The sequence below is a fragment of the Palaemon carinicauda genome, chromosome 40 (assembly GCF_036898095.1).
Source record: "Palaemon carinicauda isolate YSFRI2023 chromosome 40, ASM3689809v2, whole genome shotgun sequence".
Lineage (NCBI taxonomy): Eukaryota > Metazoa > Arthropoda > Malacostraca > Decapoda > Palaemonidae > Palaemon > Palaemon carinicauda.
In genome coordinates this window covers 64125317-64144869 of record NC_090764.1, presented here as the reverse complement: position 1 = coordinate 64144869, position 19553 = coordinate 64125317, and the positions used below count along the sequence as shown (strand labels likewise).

Genomic DNA, 19553 nt, shown 5'->3' with positions numbered 1-19553 from the left:
AGAGGTGGAGGAAATCCAGCACGGACTCCCTCCTCCATAGGGCCCTTACAGCTCGGCCCTATAAGCCTCCAGCTCCGCCGCAACAGCAGCAGCAGCCTCGTAAGGCTCCAAAGCAGGCACCGGCAGTTAAGAAGGTGGTGTCTAAGCCCCAGCCCTTTCCAGCCAGGGTCAAGAGGGGCGGTAAGTCCTCCAGGGGAGGCAAGACTCCTAGGGGTGGCAGTCCCCCTGCGTGTCCACCTATGGGGGGATGCTTTCAGCGTTGCGTCCGTAGGTGGCAGCAACACGGGGCCGATGCTTGGACGGTCTCAGTGATCGGCCAAGGCTATCGCGTCCCGTTCACAACATCTCAACCTCCCCTGACAGCGAATCCAGTGTCGTTGAGCTCCTATGCCACGGGATCGGCAAAGGGGCTGGCCCTTCGGGCCGAAGTCGAGACCATGCTCAAGAAGGGTGCTCTCCAGGAGGTCGTCGACGGCTCCCCAGGCTTCTTCAGTCGACTCTTTCTTGTAAAGAAGGCTACTGGAGGCTGGAGTCCTGTCATCGACCTCTCAGCTCTGTCAAGCAAACCCGGTTCAGCATGGAGACAGCAGACACGGTCAGACTTGCGGTGAGACCACAAGACTTCATGTGCATACTGGATCTAAAGGACGCGTACTTCCAGATCCCAATCCATCTGTCTTCCAGGAAGTACCTGAGATTTTGCCTAGACGACAAGATCTACCAGTTCAAGGTGCTGTGTTTCGGTCTCTCCACAGCTCCTCAGGTGTTCACCAGAGTGTTCACCCTGATTTCATCTTGGGCGCACAGGAACAGCATTCGTCTCCTTCGTTATCTGGACGATTGGCTGATCCTAGCAGACTCGGAGTCGACCCTTCTTCGGCACCGAGACAGGCTTCTGGATCTTTGCCAGGATCTGGGGATCGTGGTAAACCTCGAGAAGTCCTCTCTGCAGCTGTCCCAACGACTGGTTTATCTAGGCATGCTAATAGACACCAATCTCCACAAAGCCTTTTCATCAGACGACCGGATAGCAAGGCTGAGGAGGGTGGCGGAACCCTTCCTCAGGCGAGAAGAACTCCCCGCCCAATCGTGGTTGCGTCTCTTAGGTCACCTATCCTCCTTGGCTCGTCTGGTTCCAAACAGCCGCCTCAGGATGAGATCCCTTCAATGGCGGCTCAAGTCCCGGTGGAATCAAGGATCCGATTCCCCGGACATTCTGATCCCAATGGGGTCTCTGGAACAGACGGACTTGCAATGGTGGCTGGTCGACGAGAACCTACGAAAGGGAGTGAGTCTTCTCTTCCTCCCCCCGGAATTGACTCTGTTTTCGGACGCGTCAAAAGAAGGGTGGGGGCCGCACGTTCTGAACCAGAGGGCCTCAGGCCTTTGGTCAGAATCAGAAAAGTGCCTACACATCAACCTGCTAGAACTGAAGGCCGTCTTTCTGGCTCTTCAGCAGTTCCAACGGTCCCTGGCGGGTCACTCCGTGGTGGTGATGAGCGACAACACCACGGTAGTGGCTTATATGAACAAGCAGGGAGGCACTTTTTCGCAGCAGCTATCCCATCTTGCAGTAGAGAGACTGAGGTGGACCGAAATCCACTCGATAACACTATCAGCTCGTTTCATTCCTGGCAAGAGGAATATGCTCGCCAACAGTCTGAGCAGGGTCTTACAGATAGTGAGTACCGAGTGGTCTTTGGATCCTCAGATAGCCAACAAAGTCCTGACTTTGTGGGGTTCCCCGACTGTGGACTTGTTCGTGACAGCTTTGAACTTCAAGCTGCCCCTGTACTGCTCCCCAGTCCCGGACCCCAAGGCACTCTGGCAAGATGCTTTCCAGCAACGGTGGGACAACATCGACGTGTACGCCTTCCCACCGTTCTGTCTGATGAGAAGGGTGCTCAACAGGACCAGACTATCGGTCAACTGTTCGATGACTCGGGTAGCTCCGCTATGGCATCACGCGGAATGGTTTCCGGACTTTCTGCAGCTCCTGACAGAACTCCCGAGGGAGCTTCCTCCACGACACGAGCTTCTCAGACAACCCCACTCCGGCGTCCCTCACAGGGCCGTAGCCTCGCTTCGGCTTCACGCCTGGAGACTATCCAACGTCTCCTTGCGGAGAGAGGCTTTTCGCAACAGGTTGCGGAGAGAATGTCTCGGCACCTGCGAAGGTCCTCTGAGGGAGTCTACCAAGCAAAGTGGAGAGTCTTTTGTGGCTGGTGTCGTGGAAGGGGTATCTCTCCACTCGATGCCACTATTCCAGCAATAGCGGACTTCCTCGTTTATCTGCGGGAAGAAATGCGCCTTTCTGTCTCGGCAGTGAAAGGCTATCGCTCAGCCTTAAGCTTGGCCTTCAGACTGAAGGGCGTGGATATTTCTTCATCGCTAGAACTCTCTTTACTCATACGTAGCTATGAGCTTACCTGCCCCCAGTCGGAAGTGAGACCTCCTCCTTGGAACGTGGTTCGAGTCCTCAGGTCTCTTAAGAGACCTCCCTTTGAACCATTACGCCAGGCCTCCAATCGCCACCTGTCTTGGAAGACGGCTTTCCTACTCGCTTTGGCTTCGGCCAAGCGGGTTAGTGAACTTCATGGTCTCTCGTACGACATCGCCCATTCAAGGGGATGGGGGGAGGTAACGTTCAGGTTCGTCCCTGAGTTTGTTGCCAAGACTCAGAATCCCGGAGTGCCGGATCCTCGCTTTGACTCTTTCAGGATCGCGAGTCTCTGTTCTGTAACAAGCGACCCAGACCAGCTGCTACTATGTCCAGTGAGGTGTCTGAGGCACTACTTGAAGAGAACGGCTGCAGTCCGTCCTCAAGTGCGAGCTTTGTTTGTGAGCACAGGCAGGACTAAGAGGAGGGTCACCAGGAACACCATCTCAGCTTGGATTCGAAGGGTTATCCACCATGCCTTGAATCCTGACCCTCCTCCGTCACGTTGCCCTCGGGGCCACGATGTCAGGGGTATTGCTACATCCCTGGCCTTCAAGAGAAACTTCTCTGTGAAGCAGGTACTTCAAGCTGGGGTCTGGAAGCGTCAGACGACCTTCACAGCCCACTACCTGCAAGACGTGACCCACAGGAGCCTCGATACGTTTTCCATCGGCCCTGTGGTGGCTGCACAACAGCTGGTTTAACCTCGGGCTCCTTTTTGGACAAGTAGTAGTAGGTTGAGGGCATTGTTACCCGGTCTTAGTCTGCGTGAATGAAAGAGTATGTCTGACCCTTACTTCTTTCTTCATTCTCCCCTCTCTTGGGGAAGCAGCATCCTGGTCCTCGCATAGCTGACCTCGACCTCTGCAGGTAACCCATGCTTCTTTGTGCTCCTAGTATTAAGCTTAATACTGTTGCGTCTCCCATACCCTGACGAGGTGGTATTGGGAACGTCCTATCCTAGAATTCCTATCTGAAGGTCTCAAGGTCAACTTCATAGGACAAGTCACACTCTCCTCCACACACTGCTTATGTAGGCCACTCGGCTCCCTTTCTCTAGTGCTGCTCACTGAGGGATCGAGCCCCCGGGCAAGCCGAAGTCAGTAAGGCTGGGGACTTTCCACCCTTCCTAAGGGGTAGGTCACCCAATGTAAATAGCGTGGTTTGTATTTCGGTTACGGAACAAATGACAATTTCGAAGATAATTTGTATTTTTCCTAACCATACAAACCTTAGCTATTTACACATATGTGCCCGCCATCCCTGACCCCCAAGTCAAGTCCTACCTCTTAAGTGAAAGTGAAGCAAGTCACCGGTGTGTGTGTGGGGGGGGGGGGGGGGGAGGTGTAGCAAGCTACCCTTCCCCTACCCCCCGCTAACTAGCGCGGGGGTAATTAACCCTCGTTAAAACTATTAGCTCGTCATTTCAGCTGCGCTAAAAGGTAAACCCAATGTAAATAGCTAAGGTTTGTATGGTTAGGAAAAATACAAATTATCTTCGAAATTATCATATTCTGGAAGCGCTTTAAACGGGCAACAACAAGGTGGAAGAAAGGAAGAAGGAATAGTGGTAAAGTAGAAGACTAAAAATGTGTGCAGCTGAAGGCAGAAAAGTGGTAAAAACTATATTTATGAATAAAGTAAATTTTTCAGGTGTACTGTCAGCTATTCTTGTACAGTATGAGAATGCAGGAATATATTTTAAGTTTTATTACAGAAACTAACTATACTTTCAATTTAATATACAGTACTTTCTTTTATTATTCTAAATGTTAACTAATGCCGTAGCTAATGCTTTATGCTGTATTGCTAACTACTGAATCTTTTTCTTCCTTCAGTATTCTTTTAATTGATGATTCAGTAGTTTTTTATTTTTATACAAAAATTAATATATATTCCATTCTAATGATACACACTAGGAATACTGACTAATTTGCTAGTCGATTACTGATTTTTTTTCTTTGCAGGATGATATCAGACGTTCAGCTTGCAGTCTTTGTCAACATTTTGGGTGTTTCTCTCTTCCTGATGGTAGTTCTCTACCATTACATATCAGCAAACAACCCCAAAGCACATTAAAAGAAACAAGATATTTTTTGAATGAATGGTGGGGAGTGAGGTGAGTTGTAATATGCTTTTACAAAGATGCTTAGAGAGATATGGTGTACTTTGTACAGTATTGTATGATTCAGAATTTTTTGTCTTTTTTGTTTTCTTATTTGTAACCCACACATCAATGCACTTAATGTTTGCTCTGAATTGTGTGGATTTTTGCAAAAGGACACTTGTTATTTCCTACACATATACAAACGGTCATCCTTAGGCGTCGGTTATTGTGAAGGGTCATACATATACCCTCTGATGTTGCACTGCTTTTAGGATCTATTATTGTTAATGTAGTCCCTATGAACCACTAGGCAGAAAATTGTCGTTGCTGTATGTGGTAACCACATTTGTTAATCTATTTTAGCAACCCCAAGTTCTAGCTGTCATTCAGAAAATGTTTGTAAAACCTGCTAGTCACCTTTTCCGAAAGTATCTGAACACATCATGCCTGGTCCATCAGTCTACATGTTTTTACAGACTCAGATGTCATTTGGATGTCGACTTACATTATCCAGATGATGTGGGAGAATGTGTGTATTAAAAGCTACTATTAATGACAGCTATGGTTCATGTTTCCTGATGAAGTAAATTGTTGGAAATGGCATGAGAGGTGACAAATGCACAGGAGATAGTTTACAAAATGGTTGCCATCTAGGGTGTTTCCCTTTGTTATCCAGAAATACCACTTTCCTACAATTTTATGATAGCTTTTGGTTGTTGGGTTTTGCACAGCTTCTGGTCGCGGTGTAGTTCACATCTCGCTGCTCTCTCACATCCCGTCCGACCCTTTGTGTCCCCACGTGGTTACCGCGTGTTTGCCAATTCCCTTGTACCCTTTCATCCACCTCCTGTCCCAGTGTTCTTGTGTTGCTTGGTGCTTTTGTTCTTCCGTATGGATCCCCAACGACGAATCAACAATAGCCCCCACATCAGTTACATCGGACTCATGGGGAGCGGCAATAGGCCGCTTCCCTGCAACGGACTTACCTCGTCCCCTACTCTGGGTAGGGGAAGGTGACGGGGAACCTCTCCCCGATAGAGCGGCAGGTGAAGCCAAGGGCGATGCGGCGCCCACCTTCTTAGGGGACCTCTTCGGCGCCTTTTTCTTCTTAGTAGCGTACAAGGCCCACTGGATCTCCAGCCAGGACGCGCACTCCGGACACGTGGCGGACTGGGAACACACGCTACCCCTGCACGAGGAACACAGGATATGTGGGTCTACCTCCGGCTCCGACAGGAACGCACCACGCGATTTACCGGCCTTAGACCCAGGGCAACAATGTTGGGGATCCATACGGAAGCACAAAAGCACCAAGCAGCACAAGAACACTGGGACAGGAGGTGGATGAAAGGGAGGGTACAAGGGAACAAGGGAATTGGTAAACACGCGGTAACCACGTGGGGACACAAAGGGTCGGACGGGATGTGAGAGAGTGGCGAGATGTGAACTACGCCCCGACCAGAAGCTTACTGGTGACCGAGACATAGCTCCATGCTCTCGCACGCTGACCTGGGTCGCCTCAGGGCGAGTATCCATTCGCCACATAGGGACCCACTATAGAAAACGGAGGTAGGGGAAACTACACAAAATTCTGGTCGGTTGGGAGGAGAATCCCAGATACTCCTAAGAAAGTAGTTCGAGGTAAGTACTGTCACGAAAAATACAAATCACTTAAAATTTGTGATTTTTCTGGTATTTCTTTGCTGAGAGCTCCTCTTCTCATTCTCAGTAGTGAAAGGGGATTGCTCAGCTTTTTGCCAGGTCTGCAGAGCCAAGGGCTCCCTTATCGTGGGAGCATTGCATGTTCATAAGGAGCTTATCTGTCGTGCCCACCTCGCGACCTTTGAGTAGTCGTACGTACTACGGAGTGGAATATGACCTGTGTGAGCCTTTGAGACTGTGGACTGAGATCAGACATTCAACACTTCTTTCTGCTAGCCTTAGCTTTGGCGAAGAGAGTTGGCAAACTTCGAGTCTATATGTCATAAGTCATCTGGAGAGATGGAAGCAGATATGTTTTACTTTTGTCTACAAGGATTTGGCCAAGACCCAAAATCCAGCTCTTCATGATATCAGGTTCTGGTCTTCCTCCATCTCCTTAGTAGGTATCTTCCAAGGAATGGGCAAGACTTATTTCTTTGTTCTGTGAGGGCTAAGTGGCACTGAAAAGGACTCTGCTCTTCAGACCTGAACATCAAAGACTTTATGAAGATCAGCAGGACAACAAGAAATATATCCAAGGAGACACTGATGTTTAGCATTTATAGAACCATCAGACATGTATATCCTTGAACCAATGAGGGGCTTGAAGGTCCATCTCTGACTAGCATTCTCAAAGTCAGGGGTATCAGGTCCACCTTGGCATTCTAGAAGAACTTCTCAGTGACTCGGGTATTGAAGGCAGGAGTGTGAAGATGCTAGACATCCTTTACCTTCCATTCCAAATGGGAGTTCAGTACACCCACAATTCCTTAAAGAGTTGACCAAACCTGAATTTTGGTTCCCAGAGAATCTCTCATAAAATGATGAAGATTTGTATTCATATGGAAACAAATAACAAATTTGTAAGGCGAGTTGTCCTTTCAATTTACAATTCCCACCTCAACCATGCAAGTCCAAGGCCTGAAGTACTACTGACGTTTGAGTATCCTCTTCCCGCCACCCGTCAGTATTGAGAACTCGTACTCCTATTGAAGTACTCGGGTTTGTTTTTATATAATCATAAAAATACAAATTACCGTACTTTTAAAATTTTTTTTTTTTTTTTTTTTTAATAGGATTAACCATCATAATCTTGTGGTTATAATTTTTCATTAATATTTCTGTTGCTTTTTGTATAAAAAATTTGGAAGATCACATTTTACTTTTGCTTATGTTTTATTTGGATACCTTAGACATTTATAATTTCATAAAAAACTATAGCTCGATTGTTCTTGTCAAGTCATATTGTGTAATATTACATTATTCTGTATTTTCTTTTGTTTTTCAGAGGTGGTGTTTGTGTGTGTGTGTGTGTGTAAACATTAGATATTAAAATGGTGAAGCGATTCTATTGTGATTATTGTGATGCATCGTATCCTTATAGTGTAGAGGCTCGTAAGAAACACGACCAAGGTCATTATCATCAGAAATTGAAGAAGTTGCATTATGACAATTTTCAAAGTAAGTGCTTCTTCTAATCTGGATATTTATATTTTTTATGGGAAGAAAGTCCTTACCCGCTGTCATTACTTTCCTTGCTGAATTTTAATGATAGCCAATATAAACCCTACATGTGTTTTTTCCACTTTTATATTTTCACGTAAAAATATAATTTTATTTGAGCTGGAAATTACATATCTGAATTTTTTGCACTCTAATTATAATAATTATAACATGACATTAAAATTATAATAATTATAACATTACAATAAGATTATAATAATTATAACATTATATTAAAATCTTATATTAGCAATATTGATATTCATACATACATACGGAATGGTTTGATATATAGATGTTGGTTCTCCACTTGGATCATCTGATCATGCCTTGATTTCATTAGTAGTGAAGGCTGAGCGACCTGTCCCTATCATACTCATGTAAGTTTTATATAGAATCTCAATCAGACTGAAATGGCATTTTGAATGGTCTTTTGGGCTTGAATTGGTCACAATTGTATAATAGTGTTGATGCAATTGTTCCTTTAAATGAGAATCTAGTCATCATATTTGATAGGTGTATCCCTTCTCGTGTGCTAAGGTACCAAGTGAAAGACAAACCATGGTTCAGTGATGATTGTAGACATGCTTATTTGGAGGAGCAGGAGGCCTATCATCTTTTGAAGTGTAACATCAGAGTTAACTGGGAATAACTATACTCAGCTTAGAGCTTTTGCTCAGATTTTATGCTTCAACTAAAAAGGAATACAATTTAACCATAAAAGAAACCCTTTCTGGTACAACCTATGAACATAAGTGATGGACTACCCTTAAATCTGCACTCTTTGGTGTGGATGCAATAGTTCCTCCTTTACTTAAACCAGATGGCTCTGTCACTCACTGTTCAAAGGAAAGGCAACCCCTTTGGTTGATGTATGACAGTAAGCAGAGTAATGAGAAACTTGATCTTCATCATTCCTGTTTTTCGAAGGCTAAACTAACTACTGTAGTTTTAGCTTTTGGATCTAATGAAATTACAGCTCTTGATGGACCTTAATGCTTATGTAGACTGCAGATTTCATAGCCCCAAATTTATGTTCTTTTGCACAAGTTAGCAAGAAGTGGGGCTTTTAACAACTGTTTGAGAATTGGTAATACGGTATTACTCTATTATGTAAATGTGTTTGTGTCAGATCAAGTCCATCTGATTTCTGTGCAATTTCAATATCGCCCATATCTAAAATTTTTGAACGTCTTGGCAAAACGTCTAAATAGGTTTGCAGAATGTAATCATCTTTTTCCTAATTTCCTATTTGGCTTTCGTAATGGTCTTGGATCATGTGATGCTTTTCTTACAATCTCCAATGCTGTACAAAAATCCCTTGATTGTGTTAAGGAAGTTCGTATGATTGTCTTTTTTATTTTAGTGTTGCCTTTGACTAGGATAATCATAAGGCTCTTGTTTTCAAACTTAAACAGTTGGAAGTGGGCAAGTCTTTTTATAGCATCATCATTGAATTTTTAAGTAATAGGTCACAAAGAGTTGTTGATGGGCACCATATTGAGTATAGGAACGTGATATCCACTGGGTAGTTTTCTTGGCCCATTACTTTTCATACTATATACACATGTCATGGCTTGTGGTATTCTTGGGTATAGTATTAGACACCAAACAACAAAAAGTCTTCCCATCAGACAACAGGATAGCAAGTCTGAGGAAAGTTGCAAGGCCTTTCCTCAAACGAAAAGAACTTCCAGCCCAGAAGAGGCGGACATCTATGATTCTTGGCCCATCTAGTTCCCATTGTCATCTTAGGATCTCTCCAGTGGCGTCTGAAGTCCAATTGGAATCAGGCCTTAGTTTCCCTGGACACTCTGATTTCCATGGAATCAGAGGGAAAGACGAATCTGGAATGGTGGCTGGCAGACAAGAATCTGCTGAAGGGTGTCTACATTCTTGTCCCTCCGCCTGATTTGATGATGTTCTCTGACGCATCAAAAATAAGGGGAAGGTCCCACATGCTGCAGCACATGGCCTCATACCTTTGGTCAGAGTCCGAATAGTACCTTGACATAAATCTACTAGAGATGAAGGCTATTTTTCTTCTGGCCCTTGAAGAGTTCCGCCATTCACTCAGTGATGTTGATGAGCAACAACACCACGGTAGGGGCTTACATAAAGGAGCAAAGAGGTACTGTTTTGCAGCCCCTATCCCATCTAGCAGTAGAGTTACTGAGATAGAAAGAAGTCCACTCGGCCTCACTATCAGCTCGCTTCATTCCAGGCAAGAAGAATGTGCTCGCCGACAATCTGAGCAGAGCATCGCAGATAGTAGATTCTGAATGGTCTTTGGATCATCTAGTTGCCAACAAAGTTCTGACTTTGTGGGGTTCCCAGACTGTGGACCTGTTTGCAACAGCCCATAATTTCAGGCTCCCATTGGACTGCTTCCCAGTCCCAGATCCCAAGGCTCTGGCAGGTCAAACAACGGTGGAACAACATCGACGTATATGCATTCCCATCGTTTTGTCTGATGAGAAGAGTACACAACAAGACTAGAACATCGGACAATCTTTCAATGACCCTCATAGCTCCACTATGGCATCACGCGGAATGGTTCCCGGACCTTCTGCTACTCCTAACGTTACCCCTGTGAGAACTTCCTCCACGACACAATCTGCTCAGACAACCACACGGCAACATTTCCACAAGGCAGTAGCTTCGCTACGCCTTGATAACTGAAGACTATCCAGCATCCCCTCTCTCATAGAGGTTTTTCACAATAAGTCGCAAAGGGAATGTCTTGATAGCTGCGAAGTCATCAGCTTTATTCTACCAGGCGAAGTTGAACGTCTTCTGTGGTTGGTGCCATGGAAGGGGACTCGATTCATTCAATACCATTACCGGAATTTCTTGTGTATTGAGGGAGGAAATGCATCTTTCGGTTTCAACAGTTATAGGCTATCGCTCAGCCTTGAGTCTCGCCTTTAAACTGAAAGAAATGGGCATTTCCTCATCTTTAGAACTTCCACGCTCATACGAAGTTATAAACTCACCTGTCCTCAGTAAGAAGTGAGACCTCCCCCAAGGCACATAGTTTGAGTTCTTTGGTCCCTAGAAGGATCCCCGTACGAACCATTACAATAGGCAACAATTTGCCCTCTAATCTAGAAGATGGTGTTCGTGCTTGCCTTGGCCTCAGCCAGACGAGTTAGCAAACTTCATGGTCTTTCGTTTGACGTCACCCATTCAAGAGGATGGGTAGGGGTTAGCTTCAGCTTTGTCTTGAGCTTGTTGCCATGACTCAGAATCCAGGGTTTCGGATCCTAGATTCGACTCTTCCGGATAACAAGTCATCGCTCTGTAACTGTCTATCCAATCATCTGTTACTATGTCCAGTAAGATGTTTGAGGCGCTACCTCAAGAGATCAGCAGCAGCTGGCCCAGAGCCCTCACTGATCGTCAGCACGGGTAGAAACGAGGAGGATCACGGAAAACACAATATCCACATGGATTCGCATGCGCATTGACCTTGCTCCAAACCCCGATCGTCCTCCAGCATGTCGTCCCAAAGCCCACGGTGTCAGAAGTGTAGCTACATCTCTGGCCTTCAAGAAGAAGTACTCTGTGACGCAAGTATTGCAAGTGGGTGTGTGGAAACGCCAAACTATGTTCACCGCCCACTATCTGCAACCTCGATAAGTTTTCTATTAGTCCTGTGGTGGATGTACAAAAGCTGGTTTTCTGGGCTCAATCCCTGTGCCGCCCAGTGAAATGCTCCTAAAGCACCATTTCTAAGAAATATAACTGCTAATATTACCAGAGAAAAAATGTATAGGAATGCTAGGTTGAACTAGCTCGCTCACCTAATGGTGTCTGTATAGACCGGGGCAAAATACGAGAGGTCTCGTACCATTTAGACTTCTCCTCTTCGAAATCCCTCAATAGTGAGGTGCAGTTCAACATCCCCTGCCTCGCAGATCAGTACTACTAACTCTACCCACGCTTGCCCATCACTACTTTTTAGCACCAATCGCGATTAAGTCCAACCTGTTTTTTCTCGTGTTTACCTTTGGATTTATCATCAACTTTCTCTCGATGGCCGATTCCCAAGATACCCCATCGAAGTTAAGTACTTTATCCATGAGTTTTAGCGAGATTGGGCAGTGTCACCTCTGTTTTTATTAATTGAGAAGTGTTTATATATGAACGGCGTCCCCGTTCTTACCGTTCATGGTTCGGCTCTGCCCTTTTTCTCGTTAGTTCGTCCGTCATTAATATTCGTTCGAACTTGTAGGAGTTTTTTCCTTACATTTATATAGTACACCGATTATATGCTTTCATCTAGCATTATTTTTGTTATCCTATGATATCAGTGTTAGCGTTTCATCAAGGAGTAGGTTATGTTGGTATGCCTGCATTCGTGCATGTTGGTGGATAGCGTCACCATTGAGATTGTTTCGCTAGTTCTAGGAGCGTTAAAGACGACCATCTCTCTTATTATTATTAAACCTTTTAGTTTTATTACGCTCCACCTAGTTTTACATTTGGTTCGAGTGGGACTCTCGCGAATTTTTTTGTTTTTACTGTTCGATCTAACGCTTCAGTAACTAGGTTGGTACCCCTGCTTTCCATCTGCTGATGGCGTCATGCTTCCTCCCCTACCACTCGCCCGAGTCCCTCTCTCCCCATATTATTTCTGCATGCCTAACCTTACTTACGTGATTTCGCTTTTAATTCATTAATTATTTTTATGTATTTGTGCATTGATATCATATTTATTGCTTACTCCGTTATGATCATATTTTTGGGATTTTCATGTCATGTTGAGGGGATCTCCAGTTGATAGCCCTGTCTACCACTACGCACTGGTGATTCCCCGGTACCATAACCCCCCCCCACAGGTTGGGGAGGCTATTCCATCCCCCCCTCCTCCAGTGTACACCCTTCCTCTCACTCGATGGTTGTTGGTTATGACATACGGGTCAAGTATGCTTGTTCCTCAGTCTTCCCTCAACGTTCCGACATATTGAGGACTGAGTGTACCCACGGGGTGTGACTTTGTCTCATTCATACCGGGCGGTTTCGTCTCCCCCCCCTCCCGTCGCCCCGATTGGCCATCGGTCGGGGGAGGGGGAGGGCCAGGACCACCGGGGACTATCACACGTGATTAGTCGGTATAACTGCACCTTGGTGTAACCTTTTAGCTATGGTTGTAAGAATGAGCATTTATATTAGGAGTGTCCCCACCTACGGTACCTCCTGCTATTATCGTCCGCATAGGACTTATTAATATCCCATATCATTATATTATATTCGACATGAATCATTACCTTCGTCCCGGTACCTCCGGTAGGGTAGTGGGGGTTCCATTGGCTCCCCCCGCGCTCCCCCGTTGTACCCTCCCGTCATCAGACATCGGAGCCGCCGGGCTCTTAAATGCAAGATCTGTTGACACTGACACAGTTTTGATTAATATCCTCCCTCCGGGAGCCCTATTCAATTACAGACATTGGTTTTAGATCATAACTGGAGTTTTCTATTTATGTATTTTAAGGATGTATCTTAAGTTACTTTAAGTTTACTTTAAGTTACTTTAAGTTTACTTTAAGTTTACTTTACCAACTCTGTTCCCCGGCCCCGGGGGCCCCGGAACTAGTTATGATTATAATTATTCATCGCTGTTTTTTGCATCCTTTTTCATCCCCGGCTCTGCCGGATTGCTCTTGGAATAGTCTCAGTTCTCTACATGTTTAGTCTAAGGCTATACATTTTATTTTATTAACTGGCAGGTCCCGGACCCTCCGGGACCCCTTATAGAGAAACTAGTAGATGCTCATGGACTATTCCTTTTACAGGTGGTCCGTTGCCGGATGACAGCCTGCGTGGCCGTCCTTCAACAGCCTTGCGGACATGCGGTCTGTCGGTCCCACGCTGACTGTGGGATTCAGATGGACGATATTGTTGTATGGCACCCTGACAACTGCCTTATCTGTTATGACCTTATCTCCACCCACGCTTCAGATTCGTTGAGCCTCTTTCAGTCATTGTTGTATTTACATTCCTTTGCCTTCTGTTATGAATCTTCGGTTTCATTCATCATATTGTCCCTCGGGGGTTTCTTATCCCCGTCCTTTCAGAGTTCCCAGGCGGCTAAAACTTCAGCAAGAGCCACTTTGAAATTGTGGGTAGGCGGCTTCGCCCGCAACGTTAAGGCCAAGAAGCCCTACGTCCTCTCAGAAGATTATTGTAATCTTATCTACCCGAACGCTAAATCTTCGGCAGCAGTGCCTAGGGAAGTGGCGGCCCCTATAATTGCCGACATTGCGGAAACCGTAGAACTCAATCTCGTTCAGGATACAGACATCGCTGACGACCCGGACCCCATTGAAGATAATGTTGCGGCTCTGAACTTAGACATAGAGCCCATGGTTTTAGACGAATCAGAAACAGGTAAGGTGGTAAGTGAGGCAGGTGGGTCTGGCGCTAAGACCTCTCTTCTTAGCCCCTCTTTTTCTTCAACTTCTAATAATTCTTCCTTTTTAGGTTTTGAAGGGAACCGCGAATCCTCTCGCAGATCGCACCCGGCTCCTCCCAAGGTCAAATCTCAGAAGAGACCTTTAGTGAGGACTCGTAAGAATCCTACACTACCTAGATCATCGAAGCCCAAGAAGGCTCCCCTCCCCGGAGCTCCTACTGGCTCGACTAGCACTGCCCCTATGTCTCAGGACCCGGGAGTGCAGTCATCCCCCTTAATTACCACGACCAACCTCGACCCGGTGGCTCTTGCCAATATGATGTCGAGGGTCGTTTCAGAGCAGATTAGCTCTATGCTTTCTGCCGTCACCAGGAGACTAGATACCCTGGAAGGAGGACTGCCTCAACAACAGCAGTTCCTCATCCCGGACGCCTCAAAACTCCCACCTTTCACGAAGAACAACCTGTGGAAAATGGCGCTCCATTGTCCTTTCACGGACGGAATGTTGACCATCGAGGGTTTTGGGACCCGGCCCATTGAAGATTTTGAGTTCTTCCCGCCCGGCCTTCAATTCCCTTTCTCCGGCTTCGCCCAGCTTACGGAAGAGGCTCTTGTCCGGCTAGATAAGGTCCCTAAAGAGACCGTTATCTTTCCGAAGGAACAGGCTCAGTCTGTTTGGGTTAGAACCTTAAACGAGTGGGGTTGTACAAACACCATGCTGACCCCCCACAAGAGTACTTACACCATGTTTCTTGTGGATGAACAGACCCCCACTCCTTGCGTCACCAAAATGGTTGAATTAGCCCTTCAGGCAGTGGCCGAAGATAAACCTTTGCCACAACTCCGGGAGACAGATCCTACATCTCTGCTGCTCCCATCAGATAATGAATGTTGGCTTAACATTCAATCGACATTCACTTCTGGTAAGCTATCCGCTGACTGTGCATCGACGCAATTCAGTGAACGCCTCCCAAGACTACCTGAAACCTTAATCCGACTCGAGTTCGAGTCCCGGTCCAGGTTTAGCCGGAGCCTCAACGTCTCGACTATGGCGGAGATGTTTTCTCTTACCTATGACGAGGGACACGCCTTTAAGGTTATGACTAAAGCCACCCTGCAGTCTTTGTTAGCAGATTGCTATGACTTCTTGGTGGCCAAAAGACGTTGCCGTAGGCATGTCTTATCTGAAGCTACTATCCGCCATGATCCAAATAAGCTCATTAAAGCCTCTGCTTGGGGTCCGGACCTATTCCCGGAGGACATGGTCAACTCGGTATTGAGCGAAGCTGCCAGAGTGAACCAGAGCCTCAAAGTCCGTTGTGGTCTCACTCCCAAACGGAAGTTCGAACAATCGAGCATTCACTTCCGGGGCAGAAAGGGGCTACGCCCTTATAGCTCTACTCAATTCCGCCAACCTCTTCAAGTAGTCCAATCGGTCCCGGTCTCTCAGGGCATCCAGCCCTCTACCTCCAAGTCTCAGCCCTAAGAGAAGTATGTCCTCGTCCCTGAAAGCCAAGTGGCCTCGAACTCGTTTACCTCTCCTGTTTATAACCCGGTCTATGAGTCCCGGGTTTCCTCCCAAGGATACCAACGAGGCAAGGGCCCCGGTTTGAGAGGTTCTTTTCAGAACAGAGGCAAAGGGAGATATTTCTCCCGTGGAAAAGAGTCACGTGGTGGCCGAGGCGGTAAAACCTCCAACTACTGAAGGTCTGCAGGTAGGAGGGAGACTTTATGCGTTCCGGAGTCGCTGGAGGTTCAGTCCTTGGGCCTTCAGCATAATCTCCAAGGGCCTGGGGTGGAGTTGGATAGAAGGGCCTCCTCCACCGAACAAATTCCATCAACCCTCGACACCAGACCTACTTCTGTTTACCCAAGATCTTCTTTGCAAGAACGCGATCAAGGAAACGAAATATCTGAAGTTTCAAGGTCGCTTATTCAGCGTTCCAAAGAAAGACTCCGACAGCCGGAGGGTCATCCTCGATCTGTCCCAACTAAACTTGTCCATTCAATGCGACAGGTTTCACATGCTTACCGTCTCGCAGGTGCGAACCTTGCTTCCCCGTGGGGCCGTCACCACCTCCATCGATCTTACCGATGCTTACTATCACGTTCCAATAGCGAGACACTTCCGCCCATTCCTAGGATTCAGACTGGACGACAAGGCTTACACGTTCAAAGTGATGCCTTTCTAGCTCAACATCGCGCCCAGAATCTTCACGGAACTGGCGGAATCGGTCATTCAGGAACTCCGATCCCACGGAATCCAAGTCGTTGCATACCTGGACGATTGGCTAATCTGGTCAGACAACGTCGAGGATTGTCTCAAGGCAACAAACAAGGTGATCCAGTATCTTCAGTTTCTGGGATTCCAAATAAACTTCAGAAAGTCTCGTCTGACACCAGAGACCAGATTTCAGTGGCTGGGATTACGGTGGGACCTACGTTCTCACACTCTATGTCTCCCCAGGTCCAAGAGGATAGAGATTGCGAAAAATACCAAACGCTTTCTCGGGGAAAAGATAACTTCCAGAAGGAACCAGGAGAAGATTCTAGGGTCCCTACAATTCGCTTCAGTGACAGACCTTCTAAAAGCGAAACTGAAAGACATCAACCTGGTTTGGCGCTCCAGAGCGAACAACAAACGTCGAGACAAGAAAACACGCCTTCCTCCCATTCTTCGGAAGAGGCTTCTCCCGTGGACAACCGCCAACAGCCTATCAAAGTCGGTTCCGTTGCAGTACCCTCCGTTGCAGTACCCCCCTCCAAGGATAGTCATCCACACGGATGCCTCCCTATCAGGTTGGGGAGGTTATTCCCAACACAGGAAGGTTCAGGGCCTTTGGTCCACAATGTTCCAACAATTTCACATAAACGTCCTAGAGGCCATGGCTGTCTTACTAACCTTGAAACGTCTTTCCCCGGCCAAGAAACAACATCTGAGGATAGTCCTCGACAACGAAGTCATAGTCCGTTGTCTAAACAGAGGGGGCTCCAAGTCAGGTCCCATCAATCACGTGATGGTGGCAATCTTCTCCCTGGCGGCCTCAAACCAATGGCACCTATCAGCCGTCCATCTGGCTGGAGTTCGGAACGTTGTGGCAGACACACTCTCCAGGACGGCACCGTTGGAGTCAGAATGGTCACTAGATCGCAAATCCTTTCAATGGATCCTCTCCCAAGTGCCGGATCTCCAGGTAGACCTCTTCGCGACGGAATCCAACCACAAACTGAAATGTTATGTGGCCCCCAACCTGGACCCTCGGGCTTACGCCACGGATGCCATGTCTCTCGACTGGAACACCTGGGAAAGGATTTACCTTTTCCCACCGGTGAACCTACTGATGAAAGTGCTGGACAGACTTCGAACCTTCAAAGGTCAAGTAGCCCTGGTGGCCCCCAATTGGCCCAAGAGCAATTGGTTTCCTCTTTTACTGGAGCTGAATCTCCACCCTCACCAGATTCCCAACCCGACTTTGACCCAGATAGTACAAACGTGCACTGTGTTCGCTTCCTCAAACATTCAGAACACCCTAACTTTATGGACTTCATGAAGTTTGCGGCACACAAAGGGGCTAACATAGACCCCCAGAATACTTTATTCTTAGAATCCGACAAGAGAGACTCCACTCTTCGGCAATATGACTCAGCGGTCAAAAAACTAGCAAAGTTTTTGAAGGATTCTAATACTGACTTTATGACACTAAACCTAATGGTAACCTTTTTTAGAACCTTGTTTGAGTCGGGCTTAGCAGCTAACACTATTACTACCATCAAGTCTGCCTTGAAGAAGATTTTTCTAATCGGCTTTAATATAGATCTAACAGATTCATTGCTAGCTTCGATCCCAAGAGCCTGTGCCAGACTGAGACCATCTTCTCGTCCTAGCTCGATTTCCTGGTTTCTCAATGATGTTCTTAAACTAGCGTCAGAAACCGTCAACGATTCATGTGAGTATATCCCTCTACTCAGAAAAACTCTCTTTCTCGTGAGTTTAGCATCTGGCGCCAGGATTTCGGAATTCGCTGCCTTATCAAGGGACCCGGGCCACATAGAGTTCCTTCCGTCAGGAGAGGTCCTCCTCTCCCCAGACAAGGTCTTCTTGGCCAAAAATGAAGACCCTCAGAATAGATGGTCCTCCTGGAAAATTATCCCTCTCCCTCAGGATCCTTCCCTATGCTCGGTTACCACTCTAAAGTCCTTTCTATCAAGGACTTCCTATAAGACCTCGGGACCCTTGTTCATCAGAGAGCGGGGATGGACTATAACTTTGAAAGGGATCAGACAACAGATCTTGTATTTCATTAAACAGGCTAATCCAGAGTCTTTTCCTCACGTCCACGACATTCGGGCGGTAGCGACCTCAATAAATTTTTTCCATCATATGAACTTTACAGATCTCTAAATATACCGGATGGAAATCCCCCTCAGTGTTCAAGCGGCACTATCTTAAACAATTAGAGGCCCTTCAACTCGCTACCGTAGCCGCAGGGAGCGTGGTATCCCCCGGACAAATGCCATCCTGAATCCGATATCTTCCACCTTCTTCCTCTTACCTGCCTCACTTACAGTTCCTACCTGAGTTCGGTTTGTTATATCACACCCATGGGTGTTCCCATTTCGTAACATTGCTTATTTTATTATCATTGATCAATTTACTTTTACCATACGAACTGTATTTCTTTATTGTCCAAGTTTATATAGTATGTTCCAGTGTTTGACCTTAATTGGTTTTATTTCAAGTTTACTGTTCATTTGTCTTCCCTTCCTGGGATATTATACCTTATCATGCTGATGTTATTAAAGACGACCGTCTTCTACGTTAACTTTTGATTAAACCACTGTTTGTTATGTTGATTTTAATTCGTTCCCTTATAGTTATTGAAGTTTGGGTTCGTTTTCTCTGTTACTATTTCACTGGGCGGCACAGGGATTGAGCCTAGAAAAGGGATTTTGACGAAGGAAAAATCTATTTCTGGGCGAGAGACCTGTGCCGCCCAGTGAACCCACCCTAGTTGCTCCCCCCCTGATCAGACCCCAAACTTAAGGGTGCTGTAAGGAGTGATGGGCAAGCGTGGGTAGAGTTAGTAGTACTGATCTGCGAGGAAGGGGAGGTTGAACTGCACCTCACTATTGAGGGATTTCGAAGAGGAGAAGTCTAAATGGTACGAGACCTCTGGTATTTCGCCCCAGTCTATACCGACACCATTAGGTGAGCGAGCTAGTTCAACCTAGCATTCCTATACATTTTTTCTCTGGTAATATTAGCAGTTATATTCCTTAGAAATGGTGCTTTAGGAGCATTTCACTGGGCGGCACAGGTCTCTCGCCCAGAAATAGATTTTTCCTTCGTCAAAATCCCTTTAGTATATCAAGCTCCTTATTGG

The 19553-nt window shown here is 46.4% G+C and overlaps 1 protein-coding gene across 1 annotated transcript in view; it reads left to right on the top strand.

Moving 5' to 3' along the window:
* LOC137631821 (zinc finger matrin-type protein 5-like) overlaps positions 1–19553 on the top strand; it is a 45608-nt gene that overhangs the window by 10649 nt on the left and 15406 nt on the right. Inside the window, exons 2-3 of the mRNA XM_068363823.1 lie at positions 4408–4559; positions 7539–7709. Coding sequence (XP_068219924.1) covers positions 7583–7709 — 127 coding nt within the window. The 5' untranslated portion in view covers positions 4408–4559; positions 7539–7582. The remainder of the gene's footprint in view (positions 1–4407; positions 4560–7538; positions 7710–19553) is intronic.